Source organism: Macaca mulatta, chromosome 10 (genome assembly GCF_049350105.2).
Source record: "Macaca mulatta isolate MMU2019108-1 chromosome 10, T2T-MMU8v2.0, whole genome shotgun sequence".
NCBI classification, from domain to species: domain Eukaryota; kingdom Metazoa; phylum Chordata; class Mammalia; order Primates; family Cercopithecidae; genus Macaca; species Macaca mulatta.
In genome coordinates this window covers 7,910,818-7,934,401 of record NC_133415.1, presented here as the reverse complement: position 1 = coordinate 7,934,401, position 23,584 = coordinate 7,910,818, and the positions used below count along the sequence as shown (strand labels likewise).

Here is a 23,584-nt window from a genome sequence, read left to right as displayed (position 1 = left end):
CCAGCCCTTCCAGAGCTTCTGTAAGATCCTAATGCCCTTCAAAAAAACCTCTTTCTGCTTGAACTTGCCTGTGTGGATACTGCAATCTGCAACTAAGAACCCTGAACAATACACAAAGCAACAAAAAAGTCTGCAGATAAATCAGATAAAAAAGACATTCAGGGCCGGGTGCAGTGGCTCACGCCTGTAATCTCAGCACTTTGGGAGGCTGAGGTGGGCAGATCATGAGGTCAGGAGATCGAGACCATCCTGGCCAACATGGTGAAACCCCGTCTCTACTAAAAATAAAAATTAAAAATTAAAAAAAATTAGCCGGGCGTGGTGGCGGGCACCTGCAGTCCTGGCTATTCAGGAGGCTGAGGCAGAAGAATGGCGTGAACCCGGGAGGCGGAGCTTGCAGTGAGCCGAGATTGTGCCACTGTACTCCAGCCTGGGCGATAGAGTGAGACTCTGTCTCAAAAAAAGAAAAAAAAAATTATTAATGATTATATTTTTAATTTCAAGGAAGTCTATATGTCTACTTAAATGAAAAAGTCTGACTTGTCAGTTCTGATATTATCTTGCTCCTTGCTGATTTTTAATACCAGTGTTTACTCCTTTAGCTATTTTATACATTGCTTTTCGTTCATTTTAATACACATGTCTACTTCTTTAACTATTTTACATATAATCCTGTTAAATTCTCTAGCTAATATAAAATATCTGAAGTCTAAATCTGTCTTAGCTTGTTTTTGCCAACTCATGTTTATGGTGACTTGCCTCTTCATGTGTTTAGTGATTTTTATTTCATGAACGAGCTTATATTTGGCTGAATTTAATCTGGGGGAAATCCCGAGGGGCCTGGACTGAGTATGATTTTCTACGCAGATGATTAGGGTTTGCTTCTTCCAAGTGCCAAGGATGCTGCCAGCCCGACGTTGCTTCAGTTCCTCCACCTTGGGGTTCCATGATGGAGAAACCAAAACGGTTTCACAGACTCCAGGCCATGAGCTCCAGGTCTGCGCCCAGCCCGGAGCTCAGAGCCGTGCAGGTTTTCCTCATCCAGCCTTGTGCTGAAGATACAGCCCATCAGGTAACCTGGCTCATTATGCCAAGAGCTCCAGGCCTAGAAAAATCTCCAGGCTAATTTTTTGTATTTTTAGCAGAGATAGGGTTTCACCGTGTTAGCCAGGATGATCTCGATCTCCTGACTTCGTGATCCGCCCGCCTTGGCCTCCCAAAGTGTTGGGATTACAGGTGTGAGCCACCGCGTCCGGCCCACTGATAAATTTTAAAACATACAATGTATAGATTAAGCAACAGATGAGACACAGGTGAGGAGAGAGCGAATGAACCTGAAGGTAGAGTGCAACAGTCCTTGTCAAACCTAAGCACATCAGAGCCAGCTGGAGGGCTTGCTAACACGTGGTTTGGTGGGTCCTACGCACACAGTTTCAGATGCCGTGGACATGTTTGGCAGAACACAAAGGCGCGACCTGAAAAGCAGTATCAGCGGGAGCCAGAAGATGGTGGAATGATATTTTTTAAAAATTGAGAGGAAATCATTGTCAATTTAAATTCTCTACCCAGAAAAGTTACCTTTAGAAAATATGGTCAAATAAAGACATTTTCAGGCCAGGTGTGGTGGCTCATGCCTGTAATCCCAGTACTTTGGAAGGCTGAGGCGGGCTGATCACCTGAGGTCAGGAGTTCGAGACCAGCTTGGCCAACATGGTGAAACACCTGTCTCTACTAAAAATACAAAAAATTAGCCAGGTGTGGTGGTGCGTGCCTGTAATCCCAGCTATTTGGCTGGGGCAGGAGAATCAGTTGAACCCAGGAGGCAGAGGTTGTGATGAGCTGAGATCATGCCATTGCACTCCAGCCTGGGTGACACAGTGAGATTCCATCTCAAAGAAAAAAAAAAAAGATAATAAATAAAATAAAATAAAATTCTCTACGCAGAAAAGTTACCTTTCAAAAATATGGTCCAAAAAGATATTTTCAGATAAAAACTGAGCGACTTTAAGATCTTTGCTAAAGGAAATACTTCATGGAGAAAGAAAATGGTCTCAGAAGAAAGGTCGAAGGTGTGAAGAGTGAAGAAGGGGACACCAAATAAATGCCCACTATATGAAACAGTCTAATGATCAATCTGTGGAGAAAAAAAACAAGATAGATCTAAAACAACAAATAGTAATGAAATGAAACCTAGCGGAAAATCGGAGTTACACGGCAACTCAATATCATGTGCCCTGTAGAGCTCACGAGGAAGCACAGGAAACCACGAGGGCCGGGAAAGCTGCTAACCCTACAGGCAGGTGAACAAAACCTTGAAAGCCAATTGGCAAAAGAGAACAATGAAAAGGCTGATGAACTTTTGACTTTGTTTTGTTACATATGATAAAATTTCAAGGGCAATAAACACCTTTTGGTTAAAATAACAGAAATAGATATATAATTTCCAAACCAACAGTGGGAAAAAAAGGAATTTTAAAAATCTCAGTCTGGCCAGGTGCAGTGGCTCATGCCTGTCATCCTAGCACTTTGGGAGGCTGAGGCAGGTGAATCACTTGAGCTCAGGAGTTTGAGACTAGCCTGGGCAACATGGCAAAACCCAGTCTCTACAAAAAACCAACCAACAAACCACAAAAATAAGCTGAAGGTGTTGGCGTGCATCTGTAGTCCCAGCTACTTGGGAGGCTAAGGTGGGAGGACAGTTCAAGCCAGAGAAGTTGAGGTTGTAGTAAGCCATGATCATGCCACTGCACTCAAGCCTGAGGAAAAAAAGGAAAAAAAAAAAAAAGTGTAATCCAAAATAAGATAATAAGAGTTTAAAAAACAATATAAAAGGCCAGACGCGGTGGCTTACGCCTGTAATCCCAGCACTTTGGGAGGCTGAGGCGGGTGGATCACAAGGTCAGGAGACCAAGACCATCCTGGCTAACACGGTGAAACCTCGTCTCTACTGAAAACACAAAATTAGCCGGGCATGGTAGCGGGCGCCTGCAGTCCTAGCTACTCTGGAGGCTGAGGTGGGAGAATGGCGTGAACCCAGGAGGCGGAGTTTTCAGTGAGCCATGATCATGCCACTGCACTCCAGCCTGGGTGACAGAGCGAGACTCCGTCTCAAAAAAAAAAGTAAAATAAATTAAAAAATAAAATAAAACAATATAAAAGAGATAAGCATTAAATGGAAAGCACATTTGATGACAGAAATAAACTCAGAAATATCAGTAATCACAGCAAATGTAAATGGATCAAACATCCACATAAATAATTGAGATTATTAGATTGTAATTTAAAAAAATCCGGCTAGGCAAGGTGGTTCATGTCTGTAATCCTAATCCTTTGGGATCAGGCCGAAGCAGGTGGATCACTTCAGGTCAGGAGTTTGAGACAAGCCTGGCCAACATGGTGAAACCCCGTTTCTACTAAAAATACAAAAATTAGCCAGGCATGGTGGTGCTCATCTGTAATCCCAGCTACTTCGGAGGCTGAGGCAGAAGAATCGCTTGAACCGGGAGGTGGAGGTTGCAGTGAGCCGAAACCATTGACATTTGTAATACTTGCATATAAAACATAAGCTACAGAAGGGCCAAATAGTTTTTTAAAAAGTTGGAAATAAATATACCAAGCAAATACTAAATTTACAAAAACTGGGGTAGTTATACTAACATCACATAAGATAGACTTTAGGCCACAAATTATTTTCCAGGCATAAAGAGGGCTATTATGTAATGATTAAAGGGTCAATTCAAGGCCAGGCATGGTGGCTCACATCTGTAATCCCAGCACTTTGGGAGGCTGAGGCAGGCAGATCACTTGAGGTCAGGAGTTTGAGACCAGCCTGGCCAACATGGTGAAGCCTCGCCTCTACTAAAAATACAAAAATTATCTGGGCGTGGTGGTGTGTGCCTGTAATCCCAGCTACTTGGGAGCCGGAGGCAGGAGAATTGCTTGAACCCAGGAGGTGGAGGCTGCAGTGAGCTGAGATCAAGCCACTGCACTCCAGCCTGGGTGACAGAGCAAGACTCCATCTCAAAAAAAAAAAAAAAAAAAAAAAGTCAACTCACTAGGAGGATATGAGTTCTGAATCTGTATACATTTAATTTAAAGAACAACTAACCATGAGTGTACATATATTCGTGGTAATAAAAATGGACAGAATAAGAAGAAATGGACACATCTATTACTACAGTGAGTGATTTCAACGTACCGCTTAGTGATGGATGGGCCAAAGAGACAAAAAGGACGATGAGTTTTTGAAGGGCATACATAAGGAGCTTTTATTCAGCATATTTGGAACCCTTCGTTCAGCCGCTGGAGGCTGTGCATACTATCCACCCACAAAGGGAACATTCATTAAAACATGACCACACATCAGATCTCAAAATATTTCCAAGAACTGATGTCATTCAGATTATATTTTCCGATTAAAATGGAGTTAACTGGCAAATTAATAACTTTAAAAATCCATGTATTTGGAAACAAAAGAGAGCACTTTTAAATGTTTTATGGATCAAGGAAGGAATCAAAATGGAAATAAAAACTATGGAGAACTGAATTATAATTTAAAACTACATATCAAAACTTGGATGCAGCTAAAGTGGTAATTAGAAGGAAATATATACTTTTAAATGCTCATTAAGAAAAGAAGAACAGCTGAAATCAGAAAGCTTTGTCTAACTTATACTAAAGCCGAAGGAATAATAAAGAGCAGAAATTAATAGAAATTTAATATCAACTAAACGAAAAGTTGATAATTTGAAGAGACTGACAACATAGGCAAATTCTGGCAAGATTAAGCCAGGAGAAACATAATACTAGAAAGAAAAAATAAGGTATAGCTACAGATTCAGCAGACATTAAAAAGGTAAGAGGACCCTGTTAATGATTTTATGCTAATAAATTTGAAAACTTGGAGAAAAATGAACAGATTTCTGTAGAAAAGATAAGCCACCCAAACTGACAAAATGAAGAAAGCCTGAATGGCTCTATAATCCTGAAAGGAATTTAGCAGTTAAAAAAATCTTCCCGTAAAGCAAATGCTGGGCCTTCGTGGCTTTATAAGCATTTCTACTCAATGTTCAATAAATGGGTAGCTCCAATCTTACCCAAATTATTCTGGAAAAACAGAAAATGGGGATTAACTAAAAATGCCATCTCCAAAGCTAGTTAATATTGACACCAAAGCCAGACACAGACAGTAAGAGAAAAGAAAATTCATGAATGCAAATTATACAATAAAAACTTGCAAACTGAATCCTGTACTGCAAAATCACTTTCCATACCTCATGAGCAAGTTTGGCATATACCAGGAATTCAAGTTTAGTTTAACATTAGAAAGTCCGTTAATGTAATTTACTATATTGAGAAATTGAACCCAAAAAACGACATGTGTAATCTCAATAGATACAGGAAAAGCACTGGATAAAATTCAACATCTGTTCATGGTAAACAGCTCTTAGCCAAACAGGAATAAAAGGGAACTTCTATCCTTAATAAACAATATCCACAAAAGTGGCTTGAGAAAACATATCGAAGCTTGACATTTTTGAAACATTTCTGTTAAAATCAAGGACAAAACATCTTTTAGCTATCTATTACAGTTTCTCTTCAACGTGGAACTGTAGGTTCTAGACATTGCTATAAGGCAAGAAAAAGAAATGGAAGTATGGAGATCAGAAAGGAAACTCTGACTGCCGTAATTCACAGATATTATTTGAGTGTATTATTTACACTCAAAAGAATCTGACACATTATTAGAATTAATAAGAGAATTTAGCAAGGTGGCTACACTAGCAACAAACAGAAAGTGTAACTTAGGAAAATACCACTGGAAACATTTTATCATAATAAAAATATAAAGAACTTAAGGATGCAAAAGACCTCTAGGCAGAACATTATAGAACTAAATTAAAGACAGTAAAGAAAACCTACTTTGAAAGAGAGACAGAGAATATGTTGGCACGTTGGGAGGCTCAATATTGAGAAGCTGTTATCCCTCCCCATAGAGATATAATGATTTAATGCAATTCCAATACAAATTTCAGCAGAGTTCTTTGTGGAAATTCACCGGACGATGCTAACATCTCGTTGGTAAGCCAGGGCTAAGACGAAGGCAGACACCCCTGAGGAAGAGGAACCAGGTGGGAGGGCTTCTTGCCCTGACCAACATCAAGACACTTAAAGCTAAAGTAACTTAGATACGGAGGCATCAATTCAAGGACAGGGAAAAAGGAAAGACCGATGGAACAGAATGGAGGCCAGAAACAGCCCCGCGTCTGTGTGGGAACAGCGCATACCCGACAGCCTGGGTGTTGCAGGTCAGTGAGGAACTCACAGAATTCAAAATCATGCTTTTGGGAAAACTGTTCATACAAAAACAATTGTGGATCTGTGCTTTCTATAAATGAAAAAAAATTTATCTCAGTTGTATTAAAACATAAAGTGAAAACTTAAAAACCTGTAGTAGAGGATATAGGTTAATTTTTTTTTCTTTGAGATGGAGTCTCGCTCTGCCAATCAGGCTGGAGTGCAGTGGTGCAATCTCAGCTCACTGCAGCCTCTGCCTCCCTGGTTCAAGCGATTCTCCTGCCTCAGCCTCCAGAGTAGCTAGGACTACAGGCAGCCCGCCACCATGCCTGGCTAATTTTTGGATTTTTAGTCTATGATAGGGTTTCGCCATGTTGATGAGGCTGGTCTTGAACTCCTGACCTCAGGTGATCTGCCCGCCCCAGCCTTCCAAAGTGCTGGGATTACAGGTGTGAGCCACCATGCCCGGTCAGGTTAATATTTTTGTTATCATGGGATAGGTAAGGATCTCTTAACCAGAGCACAAAGTGGAAACTGACAATAAAAAGGTGGATACATTTAGTTACATGAGTTCAACCAATGTGGTTTTCTTTTTCTTTCATCAAAGGATGCACATACACAGTGACAAAGGATCCAGGCCTCACATGGCTCCACGTTCTCCTCCCACGTGATCAGTGGCTGCCCAGTTGCTTTTTTCTGGTTTCTCCTCATCTCCTTGACTTCCCAACACCAGGGAGACCCAGAACTCAGCCCTCTCCCAGCTGCACCCCTGCCAGTTCAGGCCACTCTCCATGCATGGGACCTCCAGGGGCCTCTCCTCTGGGCTCCAGCCCTGGCCACCCACCTCCTGCTCCACATCGTCGCTCGCACACCCAGCTGTGGCATTCTCAATCCATCAGGCCTGACGCCAATTCCATCCTCGCTTCTCCCATAGCACCCTGCCTCCTCTATCTGGCCAGTTTCTCATTTTTGCTCCCCCTTTCTCTTCCACACCCCACACCACAAGCACATTCTGTGGGCTCCAACTCTGAGACATTCATGATTCCATCTCTCCTGATCACCTCCCTTGCCCGGGATCACAGCCCAGTCACCTCCTTGGGTCTGCTCTCCCCGCCCACTCTGCCCTCGTCTGACCTCCAGGCCACAGTCCACATAGCAGCCAGAGTGATGCTGTTTAGAGCTGAAGTCAATTGCCCTGACAGACAGCCCTTATGCTCAGGGCTCTAGGCCCCTCTTGTCATTGTGAATAAAAGACAGCAACTCCCTCGGGCTCACAGCCTACCTGGTCCAGCTCCCTGCTCTGACCCCAGCCCACACCGCCTGCCCCCTCCACAGTGCTGGCTTCTTACTCCTCAGACTCCTTCCACGTCACCTGGCCACGCACAACCCTTCTGCCCAGGAACCTCTGCTCCCAGATTCCCCCTACCTGGCTGCCAGGTCTCTACCCCTGCGTGTCACCTTCCCAGGGCATCTTCCCTGACAAACATACTCACAAGTGCACCCCTCCTCAGCTCACTATCCCCTCCTTCTTTCCTGGTTTATTTCCCCTGTGGCATTTATCACCCTAAACACACCAGGTATTTCACTATTTTGTTCCCTGTCTGAATATCCCTGCAAGAATGGAGGCTCCACAAGGAAAAAGTTTGTCCATCTGCAGCTGGCAGCAGCTCGAACCAGCAGCCGCACGCCTCCTGCTTCCCGAGTTCCCTCTGCCTGTGCTGCTCTCTCCTGTCTCCTCTTAGAGGCAACTCCCATAAACCCAAGCCCCTGTCCTCAGGGAAACCCACCCAACCCTTCAGTCCGGGCCAGGCCCCTGCTACGCCCTCTCCGTCTACTGCATGCCCCTTCAGAGCAGGGAGCAGCGTGTCAGGACCTCAGGAATGCACACCTGCCATTTGGTGTGTCTCCTCCTCCCTGGCTGTGAACTCAGAGGAGGCAGGGAGCAAACCCGCCACGGTGCCCCAGGGCCCAGCATCATCACCCTGTGTGCCACGGGCCTTCTAAACCTGGATGCGTGCTGCCTTTGTGCACTGTGTGCCTCATCAAGACAGACGGTCACGCGCCTAAGAACGTGCACGAGTGTCCCGGGGGCTTGGCTGGACGATGGAGCCTCAAGGTCAGGGGGTCAAGGAGTGAGGGGGTGAGAGTGGCAACATGAGGGTGTGGTCAGGAAAGGCTTTGCTCTGCACGGAGTCAGGAAGGAGGAGTAGGCATTGAAAGACACAGGGGCCGGGGCCGGCAGAGGCAGCAGCAAGCTGAGGTGGGGAAGGCTGAAGTTCAGCCTGGATGGAGCGGAGGGTACCTGGAGGAGCCTGGGGGGTACTGTGCACCCCCACTTCACAGAGGGGACGCAAGCTCAGAGAGGCTGAGCACCTCGTCCAGGGTCACACAGCTGGATGAGAGCAGAAGCAGGACTGAAACCTAAGTCCACCTGCCGGAAGGGTTTTGTTTTCCGTGAGCATCATTCTCACTCCCTAGCGGTGTCTGTTTCAGAAATACTGCGTCTAAAATGTTCAGAAGGCCGGGCACGGGGGCTCAGGCCTGTCATCCCCACACTTTGGGAGGCCGATGTGGGTGGATCACCTGAGGTCAGGAGTTCAAGACCAGCCTAACCAATATGGTGAAACCCTGTCTCTACAAAAACTACAAAAATTAGTTGGGCATGATGGCAGGCACCTGTAGTCCCAGTTACTCGAGAGGCTGAGATAGGAGAATTGCTTGAACCCAAGAGGCAGAGGTTGTAGTGAGTTGAGTTTGCACCAATGCATTCCAACCTGCAAGACAGAGTGAGACTCTGTCTCAAAAAAAAAAAAAAAAAAAATTCAGAAATGTTTAACAGTTCCTCTCCCTGATACATCTGCATATTAAAAGTCCTCAAGCAATCACTGTGGGCTGATCTAAATTGCTTTGCAAAAAGAGGCCCTTGCTGTGGGTCTATTGTCTTAACACCCAGGCAGACCCAGTTTCAACCGCCTTTTATCACATGCTTTCTGCAGAGCCACGAAGACCCGTCCGTTTCCAACTCATTTGCTCTGCAAGTTGCTCTCCTTTCCCGAAAGGTTAATTGCACCAAAGGATTTCAAAAGATGTGTCACTTCCCTCACTTACAGAGCTCAATAAGTCAAGAGAGCTGGCCCCTCATGTTCGTGACTGTTGGATTTTTTTAAAGTAGGAGATAAGTTTTTATATTGTAGATAAACCAAGTCATGAAATACGGAGTTAACTGTAATTTAATATGGTTGAACTGTCCCAGCGTCTTCTGCGAGCTCTTTCAAATAATGGGTCTAGACATGTTAAGAGTACAAATGACCCCCATGTCACACTTTACCAGGAACCTCGCCTTCGACCAAGAAGGTCCCCAGCAAAGTAACTCATGCAAGGAGGAAACGCATGGACCTCTGGGCTTTTGCTGTTGATCAGCCCATCCAGGCGCATTTGCCCCAAGTATAGCACAATCTCTGCTAATCATCCCTCAACGTATTAGATTGGTGCAAAAGTAATTGCGGTCTTTACTTTCAATGGCAAAGACCACAGTTACTTTTGCACCAACCTAATATTCGTGCCAGAGTTTGGGGTTCTTGATGAGGACTGTATTGGAGACATGTCAGCTTATTTTTATTTAAAAAAATTATTTTTCCTTCAACTTTTCTTTCAGTTTCAAGGGTACATGTGCAGGTTTGTTACATAGGTAAAGGTGTGGCATGGTGGTCTGCTGCACAGATCATCCCATCACCTAGGTATGAAGCCCAGCACCCATGAGCTATTCTTCCTGATGGTCTCCCTCCTCCCGGACCTCAACAGGCTCCAGTGTGTGTTATTCCCCCATGTGTTCATGTGTTCTCATCATTAAGCTCCCACTTACAAGTGAGAACATGCAGTGTTTGGTTTTCTGTTCCTATGTTAGTTTGCTGAGGATAATGGCTTCTAACTCCATCCATGTCCCTGCAAAGGACATGATCTTTTTCCTTTTTTTTTTTTTTTTTTTTGAGACAGAGTCTTGCTCTTTTGCCCAGGCTGCAGTGCAGTGGTGTGATCTTGGCTCACTGCAACCTCTGCCTCCCGGGTTCACACGATTCTCCTACCTCAGCCTCCGGAGCAGCTGGGACTACAGATGCGTGCCACCATGCCCAGCTAATTTTTTTTGTATTTTTAGTAGAGACGGGGTTTCACCATATTGGCCAGGCTGGTCTCGAACTCCTGACCTCATGATCTACCCACCTCAGCCTCCCAAAATGCTGGGATTACAGGCGCGAACCGCTGTGCCGGGCCTCTTATTCCTTTTTATGGCTGCATAGTATTCCATGGTGTAGATGTACCACATTTTCTTTATCCAGCCTATCACTGGTGGGCATTTAGTTTTTTCTTTGTCTTTGCTATTGTGAAAAGTGCTGCAATGTACGTACGTGTGTGTATCTTTATAATGGAATGATTTATATTCCTTGGGGTATATACCCAGTAATAGGATTGCTTGGTCATATGGTATTACTGCCTCTAGGTTTTTGAGAAATCACCACAGTGTCTTCCACAATGGCTAAACGAACTGACACTCCCAACTTCTACCAACAGTGTAGAAGCATTCCCTTTTCTCTAACCTCACCAGCATCTGTTGTTTTTTGACTTTTAAATAATAGCCATTCTGACTGTGTGAGATGGTATCTCATTGTGGTTTTAATTTGCATTTCTCTAATGCTCAGTGATGTTGAGCTTTTTTTCATATGTTTGTTGGCTGCATGTAAGAGACATGTCAGCTTATTTTTAGAAAGCCGAGTTTAAAAATAAGTGCTTAATTTGGTTGGGGAAGGGGTTTGATGTGCTGAGGATGGTGAAGTTTTCTTAGTGGACTATTAAAATCAAATTCTCTGTGATGAATGCCAGATATGTCAGCGTGTCATTAATTTCAATCTATAATTAGAGTAAAATTTTACTCATTTGGATGAAATAAAAAAACCTTTATTAGTAAAACCTTGATTACTTGGCCCCATAGAATAATCAATGCAACTGTATTAATTTCCAAGACTTATTTCATTTATGCTGAGAGAAGTATTTGCAAATACAGATCTTGCTCGGCTTTGATGTGCGGTGGGGCAGGATCGTTTGGAAACAGCCTTGAATTTTGCTTAGCAAAAATGATCACACCAAAATGCCTGAGAAAGGTGATATTTTAGGAACATTAAACCTGATAGTCACATTCTTAATGTCTTTACGGAATGCATTCTTGGGGCAGTGAGTTCAGAGCTGTGAGTAGGGCCAGGGGTGACTGCAATGATCACGCTTCCCTGTGAATACTTCCAAGACCTTACCCTGCAACTCTGATAAAATGAGACAAGAGGTTGGAATGGTCCAGTTTTGGAGGCAAAAGAGTGACATTTCCATGCAGTGTCTGCAGGGAACTCCCTGGGCTGAGACTGAGCAGAACCAGGAGGAAGGAGGGAGGCAGAGTTGCTTTGTAAGTGTTTGGGGGTGTTATGTTTTAATCTGAATTATTCTCTGGGAATGGGACATTGATGCATTTGAGAACTAGAGAGGGCCTGTAGCTGTGCATTTTCTGAGGGAAGGGAAATCTACTTCTGTAACTAGATGAGTGGTGCTCTGTGTTACTTGGCTGATCAGCCGAGAACGGCTTCCGAGAACGGTGAAGGGCCAGGGAGTATGGACGCTGTCCATTCACCAGTACGTACTGAGCACCCACTCAGTGCCCTGCACTGCTTTGGCATTTAGGGCACAATGAGGAACACGGCAACCTGGGGCACTGCTCCCCTGGTGCCGGTGTTCAGTGTGACTATGGATGGGGGGCAAGCTGGGCAGGTGCTCTCTTCCCTCCCACAGCTACCATGGCAAGGCAGACTCTGAGGATGCCATCCCACTGGGAGGTGCTCTTGGCCTTGGAAGGCCATGAAGAGCCAAAGAGGCCCAGGGGAGCAGGTTGTCAGAGCCTTTGAGTCAAAGAAGAGCTCAGTCCAGTCCTTAGGGGAGGAAGCTGGGAAGAACTTCCTACTGGAGATTCTGTGATAGGGCGGAGGATCTTAGAGAGCCAGGGCCTGTCCAGCCTGTGGACAGCAGAGAGGCCCGCCGGGGGTGGCATGTACCCAGCACGCTTAGAGCAGCAGCCCGGAGCATCCCACACTGCCAGTGGCAGCACCAGGTCGTAGCAAGGAGAAGGCAGGTTGGGGTGACGGGAGGAGCACCAGCCTCCCACCAGGGTCTGTGACCCTCCAGGCATGGGGACAGACTGCCCACCGTCTTTGGACCATGTGGAGTCTTAATTAGGGAAAAGGAATCAGACTGGTGGGAGCAGGGGAAAGCAAAATGAAAAAGCAGGTAAGCTCTAAGTCTGCCTTTCTTCATAGCCCAGAACATGTAGGCCCTCCTGTGCAGAGAGCTCAACAGTCTTCCTGTGCCCAGCTATCACCAGACCCTTGGCTTATAGAAAAATGCAAGGTAGCTCACTGCAACCCTGGTGTTTTCAGTCCTTTACAAAGCCTTCTTCAGCACCAAGCACGAGCACCATCCTATAAAATCCCCAGCAAACCTTTGTCTTTTTGCAGTCAGCTTTTCTCTTGCTGACTTGCCCCTTGCACCCTTGCAACATATTTTCATACTTTTTCCAATACATCTGCCTTTTTTACCTACAACTGTCTTTGTACATGCTTTTTACTGCCTGTGCAACACTGGCCCCAGATAGTTGCTGCCCATAACAGACCCAGACCACATTACCTCTGGGATGCTCCAGGAAGGGAGAAAGAGTGTGGGAGCTGATGCAGAGTTTAGTTTGATTTTAAAAGTAACAGTGACATCATTTGTACCCTGATGAAAATGGTGTAATTCATAGTTGTTACATAAACAGAAGGCTCCTGTGAATCTTCAGGAAGATTGAAAAACAAAATAATAAAACTGCAAGCATTTAAAAAACAGAGAACAGTCTTAAACTCTGTACATTCTGGCCAGGGACCCGGCTGACGCTCAGCCGACGGTGCGCAGGGTGAGGACTAGCTCGCGTTTCTTACCTGTTCGTCTGTCAGGATTTGGACGTTGCGATTACAGACGGCCCTAAACTCCTCTCTGGAGATGGTGTTCGTTTTCATGGTGTCAAAATTCTCAAACTCCTGGGTGATGGCATGGTAATGGGAAGTCACCGCTTTGTGGAGGCGAGCCAGGATGTCTCTGCTGGCCATGGCCTTGGGAGAGGTAGGCGGTGGGCCTTTGGGCATTTTCTCAGCCCACTCCTCAGCTGTCTGGACAAAATAGAATGGAAATTGACCCATGTGAGAAATAATCAACCACCTCTTGCTCTGGGCTCCTCACCCAGGGCAAGTCCCAGGGAGACCCAGTGTGGTGGGGAGGAGGGGCCAGAAGAGACAGCTGCAGCCTGGAGGTGGGTTCAGGCAGCCCCCAGCCCCCAAGTCAGGCCCCACTGAGCAGAAGCCTGGGTTTCCTGCCATGAAGGATCCAGTGAGTTCCCCATGGGGCAGAGCAGTGGCCCTGGAAGGTTGGGTGGCCAGCACGGAGCCCAGCCCTGGGGAGGGTACACTGTTTACTCTCATCTATTCACGCCTTCAGTCTGTCTTTGGGTTCGATTAACAAACACAGTGTAAGCCTTCCCTGAGAGGCCAGAGAAAGAACAGGGATTAGCACCCACATGCTTTCATTTCAGGATGACAGTTTAGTTGATTACTCACAGTGGTCAAAATTTGAAAGGGGGGTTTTGATGACTGTTGTGCCATTAGGCTGCAGCTAAATGTTCCTTGAAGTCTGAAACTTTGTGAGACCCACAGGGGAATTAAGTGCAATGGCATCTGCTAAGGGCGACCTTCCCACAGTGGGCAGGTCCCAGGCCTGGGTTAGCGCTCTTCCCCACTCCTTGGGCACTGGAAGTCTGGGGGTTGGGGCGTGGTTCAGGTCCTCATGACACTGTCCATGGTGCTAAGGAGTCCGGAGGAGGGATGTGCACCTAGCCAGGGCTGGGAGATTTCCTGGGAGGAGGAGGAATTAGATGTGGAGAAAGAGGGACAGCAGAAGGATTCTTTTACTGATGTGCTGGCAAGAGAGGGCTTGTGGCCAGGTGAGCAGGGAGGGGCCGCGGAGGGTGGCATCCCACCTTCATCATCTGTGGATGCTCACTGTGGCAGACACACACGACAGAGGGAAGAGCCAGCAAGGGAAGTTACTCAGTGAGCAGCAGTGGATGATGACAATTGCAGGGGCCTTATCCTGGGGCTAGTCAGGAGGAGGCACTGGGGAGACCTGGCCCCACGTTGAAGTCAGGCTTGGGAAACTGGGGCCCAGGGGATGAAGTGAGTGGGGCAGCAGAGTCTTGAGCCTCCTGCAAAGAGGCAGGGGTCGGGGTGGGGGGAAATGGGCGGGGCCTGGGAAGCAGCTCTGACATGCATCTACTTGCTGCAATTAGAGAAAGGCTCCCAAAGCCAGGCCTGTGGCTGCTGCATCAACAGGGCAGCTCGTGGAGTATGCTGAGCTGGAAGGGGAGGGGCTAGAATATACGCATGGGAGTCCGGAACAGGTAAGATTCCCAAGGTGCTGAGGCCGGAGAATGGCGTGAACCCGGGAGGCGGAGCTTGCAGTGAGCTGAGATCCGGCCACTGCACTCCAGCCTGGGCTACAGAGCGAGACTCCGTCTCAAAAAAACAAACAAACAAAAAAAACAAAAAAAAAAAAAAAAAAAAAAGATTCCCAAGGTGACCACACAGGAAAGCTGTTCCTGTACCTGGGTGTATTCTGAGATATACTGGGTTTCCCCACAGCAAAACCCACCACGGCTGTTAGTGTTGATACCAGCTCCTACCAAGTACCTCAGTGCCATGCAAAGGGTTTCACCAGAGTATCACTTACAGCCCCCCAACTCCTACTAAAACTCGGTCATGTTTTATTTTAAGCAACTCCACAGCAATGTATATATTAGATGTTACTGTGCTTTATGACACAGAAGTCTGCATAATGTATAAAGTCTTTCTTACTTTATGAAATTGTACCAAACACAGGATGCTGCTGGGAATGTCCTCAGAAATCTGAAGCTACACACGTACACTCAAGCCAAAGCCCACCACATCCTCCACCATGCAAAGGCTAACGGAGCTTTTATACACCTTCATTTGGAGCCATTTGCAAAGTAAATGAATGTCTTTTTTTATTTTAGAAAATAAAAGTGATATTGCTGATGGATTTGGAGTATCTTTAGGATTCAAACAGTTGCAAAGGCACTTCCCAGATCCAAATACACGAGCATTTCTCTAAGGAATGTTGGCATCAACAGAGTACAGGAGCCTCTCCTGGACATACAGCTATACCTCTCAGTCCATCCTTACGGTTTCAGACCTTCAGGGCCTGAGGAGGACGGGGCCTCATGTAAACATTACTGGAAAGAACACAGGTGGATGGAGCCCAGCATGGGAAGATGGGAGTCCTGGGTCTGAGTCTAGACTCTGCTTCTAACTGCCTGTGTACCCCTCCAATAAGTTGCTTACCCACTTTTTGCCTCAGTTTCCTCATCTATCCAGGAGGAACAAGGGCTCACCTGTGATGATGTATATGAATGTTCTCTGAAAGTATTAAAGCATGAAACTAACTGGAAATACTAACAACACATATGGAAGAGAACACATATAGAAATGAGTCTAAAAACACATACGGAAGAATTCTAAGTATTATGTGTAACCTTAGGTTAATATGCTCTAAACTTCAGAGGAAATTGAACAGTTTTCTAGCAAAATTCAATTTAATTGAATTAACAAATAAAGATTCAATTTAAATTGAATTAGAAAAGAAAGTACTTAAAGTATTAGAAAAGCCTGAATAGACAGGCAACCACAAAAGAAATGAAAAAGGCTGTTAAAAGATCTACCATCTATCATTAAAAAGGTGTCAAACCCAGATGATTTTGAAGGCAAGCTGTATGGAACCCTTAAGGGATAGATAATTTTTACATTAGTCAAAATATTCCAGAGCATAGAAAGAGTCATATTCCAATTATTGTGTATTATACAAATACCAAAATATGATAAAGAAAACATGTCAAAAGAAAAAACAAAAGTCAATCTAGTTATGGCCATTAGTGCAAAAATTCTAAAATATTAGAAATATTTAATACCATATTTAAAAATGACACACCAAGATCAACTATGGTTTATTCCATGGATAAGAATGCAAGAATTGGCAAATCTTTCAATCCCTTACTTTAGTGAAGGCCACATGTCAACAGATAGCAGAGGCATTTGACAAAATTCAGCAGCTATTCCTGATAAAACAGTATAAAATAGAAATAGAATAGGATGGATAAACTATATAGAAATAAAACATTATAAACACGAGTATTAATCAAAAATTATCTGTAAAGATTATATTAAATGGATGAACTACTAAAGCATTAAAATCAGGAACAAAATAAGCATGCTTTCACTTCTTTTATTCACATTTTTAGAGGTTCCAGCTTTTGAAATAAGACAAGAAAATAAAATCAACACGTAAATGTTGAAAACTGGGATCATTATTTGTGGATATGACTGTACAGGTATAAAATCTCAATGGCATTTAGGAAGGTGGCTGGATTCAAGCTAAAAATACAAAAAAGCAGTGCCATTCTTTTATGGTCACTATAAGTAGTTCAGGATGGAGATGTGACAAAAATTCACATTTGCATTAACGACGAAGCAATTGAATACCTCTGGATAAATGCCATATGAAAGGTACAAGACTGACACAGGCATATCTCATTTGTTTGCACTTTGCTTTATTGTGCTTGGCAGATACTGTGTTTTTTATAAATTGAAGGATTGTGGCAACCCTGTGTCAAGCAAGTCTATCAGCATCATTTTTCCAACAGTATGTGCTCATACCATGTCTCCACGTCACAGAGAAATCGTTCACAAAAGTGTCAGTCAATAGATGTGGCAAACTTTATTGTCTTATTTTAAGGAATTGCCATTGCCACCCCAGCCTTCAGCAGCCATCGACATTGAGGTAGGACCCTCCCCCAGCAAAAAGATTACAAGGTTACTTGCTGAAGGCTCAGAAGATCACCCGCATATTTTAGTAATAAAGCATTCTATTAAGCTATGTAATTTTTTAGACATAATGCTATTGCGCACTTAATGTTATTGCACACTAGACTACAGTATAGTGTAAACATAACTTTTATATGCACCAGTAAATCAAAAAATTCATTGACTCATTTTATTGCGGTATTTGCTTTGCTACAGTCTGGAACCAAACCTGCAAAGTCTCCAAGGTATGCCTGTGTAAAGAAATGCCATATACATGGGCAAGGGCTTCATGACTAAAACACCAAAAGCAATAGCAACAAAAGCCAAAATTGACAAATGGGATCTAATCAAAGTAAAGAGCTTCTGCACAGCAAAAGAAACTATCATCAGAGTGAACAGGCAACCTACAGAATGGGAGGAAATTTTTGCAATCTACCCATCTGACACAGGGTTAATATCCAGAATCTACAAGGAATTTAAACAATTTACGAGAGAAAAAAATCCCATGAAAACGTGGGCAAAGGATGTGAACAGACACTTCTCAAAAGAAGACATTTATGTGTCCGGCAAACATATGAAAAAAGCTCGTCATCACTGATTATTAGAGAAATGCAAATCAAAACCACAATAAGATACCATCTCAGGCCAGTTAGAATGATGATTATTAAAAAGTCAGGAAACAACAGATGCTGGTGAAGCTGTGAAGAAACAGGAACACTTTTACACTGACGGTGGGAGTATAAATTAGTTCAACCATTATGGAAGACACTGTGGTGATTCCTCAAGGATCTGAAACCAGAAATATCGTTTGACCCAGCAATCCCATTACTGGGTATAGACCCAAAGGATTATATTTAACTCATTCTACTATAAAGACACATATACATGTATGTTTACTGCAGCACTCTTTACAATAGCAAAGACTTGAAACCAACCCAAATGCCCATCAATGCTAGACTGGATAAAGAAAATGTGGCAAATATACACCATGGAATACTATACAGTCATAAAAAAGAATGAGCTCATGTCCTTTGCAGGGATATGGATGAAGCTGGAAGCTGTAATTCTCAGCAAACTAACATAGGAACAGAAAATGAAACACCAAATGTTCTCACTTGTAAGTGGGAGTTGAACAATGAGAACATATGAACACAGGGAGGGGCACATCACACACTGGGGACTGTTGTTGGCCGGGGGGCACGGGGAGGGAGAGAATTAGGACAAATACCTAATGTGTGTGGGGCTTAAAACCTAGATGGCGGGTTGATAAGTACAGCAAACCACCATGGCACATGTATACCTACGTAACAAACCTGTACATTCTGTACATGTATCCCAGAACTGAAAGTAAAATTTTAAAAAAATGCCTGTATAAAGAATGTGTATAAAGAATATACACCTTATATTAAAGTTACTAAAGCAAGATTGGAATAAATAGACATATTATGTTCCTGGATATAAAGACTCACTTTCAAAAGAGAAAGCCTTTCTCAAGTTATAAATAAGCTTAATCAAATTCTAATAAAAATCTCAATGGATATTTGGGAGAATCATTAGACATATTGATATTAACATTGATATTAAAAAATAATATCAATGAAATTTTTGGAAACGGATAGGAATGAAGTTTTTGACTCACCAGATATTAAACTTGCCATGAATTTGATATAATCAGAGTAATATAGCTAGGTTCAGAAATACACAAATCTATCAGTGTGACACTACTCTGGCAGTGAGTGAGAACTAAGTCTACTGTGGCTGGGCCCTTACATCATAAGGCCTGTTTGTTACAGCATTATAAAAGTGTTAGAGAACAGTGTGGCCAACGTAAAGGTAACCTTGGGTAGGGGCAGCCGTACTCTCAGGAGGGGACACCGTGCCACAGATGCAACTGGCTGGGACATGGCCCTGGTTGGGGTGGCCACTGCAGGCCTCCTTGAGGAGGAAATGGTTGAGGTGGGTGCCATGGGGAGTGCAGGAGGAAAGGGATTAAAAACCCAGCACGGGAGGTAGCATTATCCTCCTCAACAAGCATGGATGTGAAGGTCCGGGAGGCCGAGAAATGCCTGAAGTCACAGAACCAACAGAGTGGCACCCAGATTCTACACAGGCTCCTGGCCTGCAAACACACGCTTCCCTAGATGTGCTGAGAGCTGCAGCCACGGTCTGGGTCATGGTGATGGGTCCCTGCCCTCACCTGGGAGGCAGGGGACGGACATGGGTGCTGCCACGGAGAGGCAGAAGCAGCCCAACTGCGTGGCGGAGAGGGGAGGGTGCTGGGCACCTATCAGCCTCCATTGCATGGAGGTGGCTGGCCGCCCTGTGCAAATACTTTTTTCCTGCTTGCAAAATGAATGATTGCATGTTCACTACAGAAAACTTAGAAACTATAAGCCGGGCGCGGTGGCTCACGCCTGTAATCCCAGCACTTTGGGAGGCCGAGGTGGGCGGATCACAAGGTCAGGAGTTCGAGACCAGCCTGGCCAATATAGTGAAACCCGGTCTCTACCAAAAATACAAAAATTAGCTGGGCGTGGTGGTGGGGGCCTGTAGTCCCAGCTACTCAGGGGGCTGAGGTAGAAGAATTGCTTGAACCCGGGAGGCAGAGGCTGCAGTGAGCCGAGATCGTGCTACCAACAGAGCGAGACTCTGTCTCAAAAAAAAAAAAAAAAGAAAGAAAGAAAACTTAGAAACTACAAAAAAGCACAAAGGAAAAATGATCACTGAAAACCCCGCCCGCCTCAGTCATCCCGCAGAGCACAAGGGAGAAGCCACCGGCCCGGGGTCCGCAGGCCCCATGGATGCCACCGCCCAGAGAACCGCACCGCCCTGCCCCCACAACCCCAGTTGCTAGCGGGAGAGCGCCTGGGTTTTCCATCAAGGGCATTTTGGCTGAGAATCTGTTAGGCCCGGTATTCTGGTTCCCATCTCGCTTTTTAGCAAAGCTGCTCAGCCGCCGCCAGCCTCGCTCGAGTGACTGGAGACGCCAGGGAGGAACAGATGGCTCTTGGTCTGGCGCTTCTGTGTCCCTGGCACTTCTCACGTGATCATTATATCTGAATGGGGGAAAAAATAATGCTTTTTCTATAACTAGAAGAAATGTTTCTCCTAATCAAAAAAGACACCACTATCTTCAGATGCAAATGACACGTTCCAATATTAACTGCGCTTTACATCAAAGGCCCCCTCAGGACAGAAATCACAGCTGCAACAGGAAAGGCAGAGCTACAGGGAAGGCGGGGGCTCGGCTGGGCCCCGTCCATGCTGGGCCCGAACACCTCACGCTCCCCAGCTTATCTGGCAAAGATAATCTCCTGGCTGCTTCTGGTGACTTTTAAAGTTCAACAAGCAAACGAACAAACAAAATGGAGTGCAATCATATGCACTCTAGGTCTGACCTCATCAGAGGACCATTTACATGTTTTGAAGGGGTTTTATTTCAGGTATTCGAGGGTATTCACGGGACCTTGTTTGAGCGAACAATTGCCCTTCTAGATGTGGCAAACACAGCCCACCACTAGCAGAAGGAAAATTCTTGGCCCCTTTCTTTGTGACTATACCACAATATTGACAACATACAGAAAAGAAATAATGTCCCAATACATGAAGTATACAGTCACCAAAGAGGCTACTAACGCCGCACTTTGATGGGGTGCTTCTCAGTTTCAAATGTATCTACGTATCTCGCTAGTAAAAAGCAAGTCACAGCTTCAGAATCTAAACCCCTGGTTCTAAAATCCTGCCATGACATGGGAATCACCCAAGAGGCTGCCCCAACAGCCACAAGTTCTGGGTCGGGGGGCGGGAGGGAAGCGGCCCAGGTTGGGGGTGGGAAGGAGGCAGCTCAGGTGGGGGTTGGGAGGGAGGCGGCCCTGGTTGGGGGTGGGAGGGAGGCAGCCTGGTTGGGGGCCGGAGGGAGGCAGCCCAGGTCAGTGGGGGAGGGCAGCAGCCCAGTGGGGCGTGGCCTGCTGTCTCTCTCCTAGTCCTTGCCTCTGCTCAGGGTCTCTCCAGGTAGGCACAGCATGGCCCCTGTGGCTATCTGGGAAGAACCCTTCAGGGAGGCACAGTGCTGGGATTTCCAGCCCGGGTCCTGGCCTCCTGCACCAGGGCCAGACCTGCCCTCATTCAGCACCTCACAGGGTGTGCTCCTGAGCAGGAGGCAGCACCAGTAACCCAGGTGCCGCCTGCCAGGGCAGAAGGAATGTGGCCAGGGCCAGCCTAGGCTGGAGGAGAGGGGCTTGGGCCTGAAGAGTGGCGACAGCCCATCATAAACCCAGGGCTCAGGCTGCCCCTATCTTGTGACCTTGGGTAAGATGCACCCCTAAACTGGCCTCCCTGTCCTCATTGGGGTGAAGTGGAAATAAAAACAGCCACCTCTTTGGAAAGTTCAAGAGTGGAGGACTGCTTGAGCTCAGCAGCTTGAGACTAGTCTGGGCAACATGACAAAACCACATCTGTACAAAAATTATAAAAATTAGCTGGGCATGGCAGGCACCTGTGATCTTAGCTACTTGGGAGGCTGAGGTGAGAGGATCACTTGAGCTTGGGAGGCTGACGACATGGTGAGGCCTGATCTTGCCACTGCATTCCAGCCTTGACAACAGAGCAAGACCCTGTCTCAAAGCAAAACCAAAACCAAAAACAAACCAGCCACCTCAAGAGCAGGACTGAGATTTCACCAACACAAACCCTCAAAGTGTGTGGCCCAGAGCCTGCCACGCTGCTGCTGCTGCTGGTGGTGCTGGTGATTACAGATATTTCTGCAGGAGCTGGGAACTCAGACAGATGTGGGTCGAGCCCTCTTCCTGGCTAACACCAGGCTATCATGGATGATCAGAGGATGGTGCATCCTGGTCCATTACTGCCTGCAGCTCAAACCACCCAGCCAAGGAGTTGGAGGCACTTGGAAGGCAGAAGCCAGGTCTGAGACTTGGTCATAGGAACCCAGGCACACAGTGGCCATGCCACAGAACTGTGTCTCTTGACTGGCTGCCGTGAGCTCTGGGCAGCAGGGCTGTGGGGGTCAAATCACAGGCTCGAATTGAGCCGAGGGCCCAGTGCCACCGTCCTCTAGCTGCAACTCACTAAGGCAATCACTTCACCTCTTGGCTTCCATCCTCCATCTGAGAAATGGGGATAACCACAACAGTTAGAGAGAACTACCCTGCCAGAGTCACTCCGGGAAAAGACAGACATCTTCCAGGACATCCCCCATGCACTTCAGGAAGGAGCTGTTGACCAGGCGCAGTAGCTCACACCTGTAATCCCAGCACTTTGGGAGGCCAAGATGGGTGGATCACTTGAGGTCAGGAGCTCAAGACCAGCCTGGCCAACATGATGAAACCCCGTCTCTACTAAAAATGCAAAAATCAGCAGGGTGTGCTGGCCGACACCTGTAATCTCAGCTACTTGGCAGGCTGAGGCATGAGAATTGCTTCAACCTGGGAGGTGGAGTTTGCAGTGAGCCGAGACTGTGCCACTGTACTCCAACTCCAGCCTGGGTGACAGAGCAAAACTGTCTCAAAAAAAAAAAGAAAAAAAAAAAAAAAAGAAGGTTCTGATCTCCCTGGCATCTGAGACAAAGGCAAATTAACTTTTGTCCTGCAAGGAACTCACCTGTGTGGCGGGGAAAGCTCTAAGGGAGAGGTTTCCTTACTCAACCCAAGCCAGGGGCAGGAGCCAGCCCCGAGGTGAGAGTCAAGCCCAGTGCAAGAACCGGCGAGAGAGGGGAGGACAGGTGCCCTAAGGGTCAAGTGAACCTGAAATGTTGTTAGTTCACATTTGGTTTTACTATCCTCCTGTTTCAGCAGCTGTATGAGGTGGCCGCAGTAAAAAGCCCTCTAATGTCCTGTCAGTATGTCCAGCCTTGTTCTAGGCTGGCTTTAAAATCAGTTTTCCACCAACCTGTATCCTGAACGACTTCTATGGATGACTGGGAAGAGAGAACTTTATAGAAGGGGGTGGTAGACTTATCAAATAAAGCCGCAGAGCTGGAGAGGCAGTGGTGCACGTCCGTCTGCTTTCTTGGGGTCTGTCGCCTCCACGGCCCCCCTGTTCCTGTTCACCCTGTGCACATGCCCTTGGCGGGGGGCTTTGTGGCGGCTCCCACTACAGAAGCTGAGAGTATTTCCCCACCCCTTGGCTTTGGATTCCACCATATGTCATGCTTTGGCCAGTGGAATGTGGGTAATTACAATGTGACGGAAGGATGAAGGAGCATTTGCATAACTGGGCAAGCCCTCTTGCACCTATGCCGTTGCCTTAGAAGACAGGCTGTGGCCATCACACAGGACCAA

General features: G+C 45.9%; 1 protein-coding gene across 2 annotated transcripts in view; it reads right to left on the bottom strand.

Moving 5' to 3' along the window:
* The window catches only part of EFCAB6 (EF-hand calcium binding domain 6), a 306,925-nt gene that overhangs the window by 17,687 nt on the left and 265,654 nt on the right, over positions 1–23,584 (bottom strand). For both annotated transcript variants that reach the window (XM_001108976.4, XM_077949368.1), the window contains one exon: positions 13,302–13,529. In XM_001108976.4, coding sequence (XP_001108976.4) covers positions 13,302–13,529 — 228 coding nt within the window. The remainder of the gene's footprint in view (positions 1–13,301; positions 13,530–23,584) is intronic.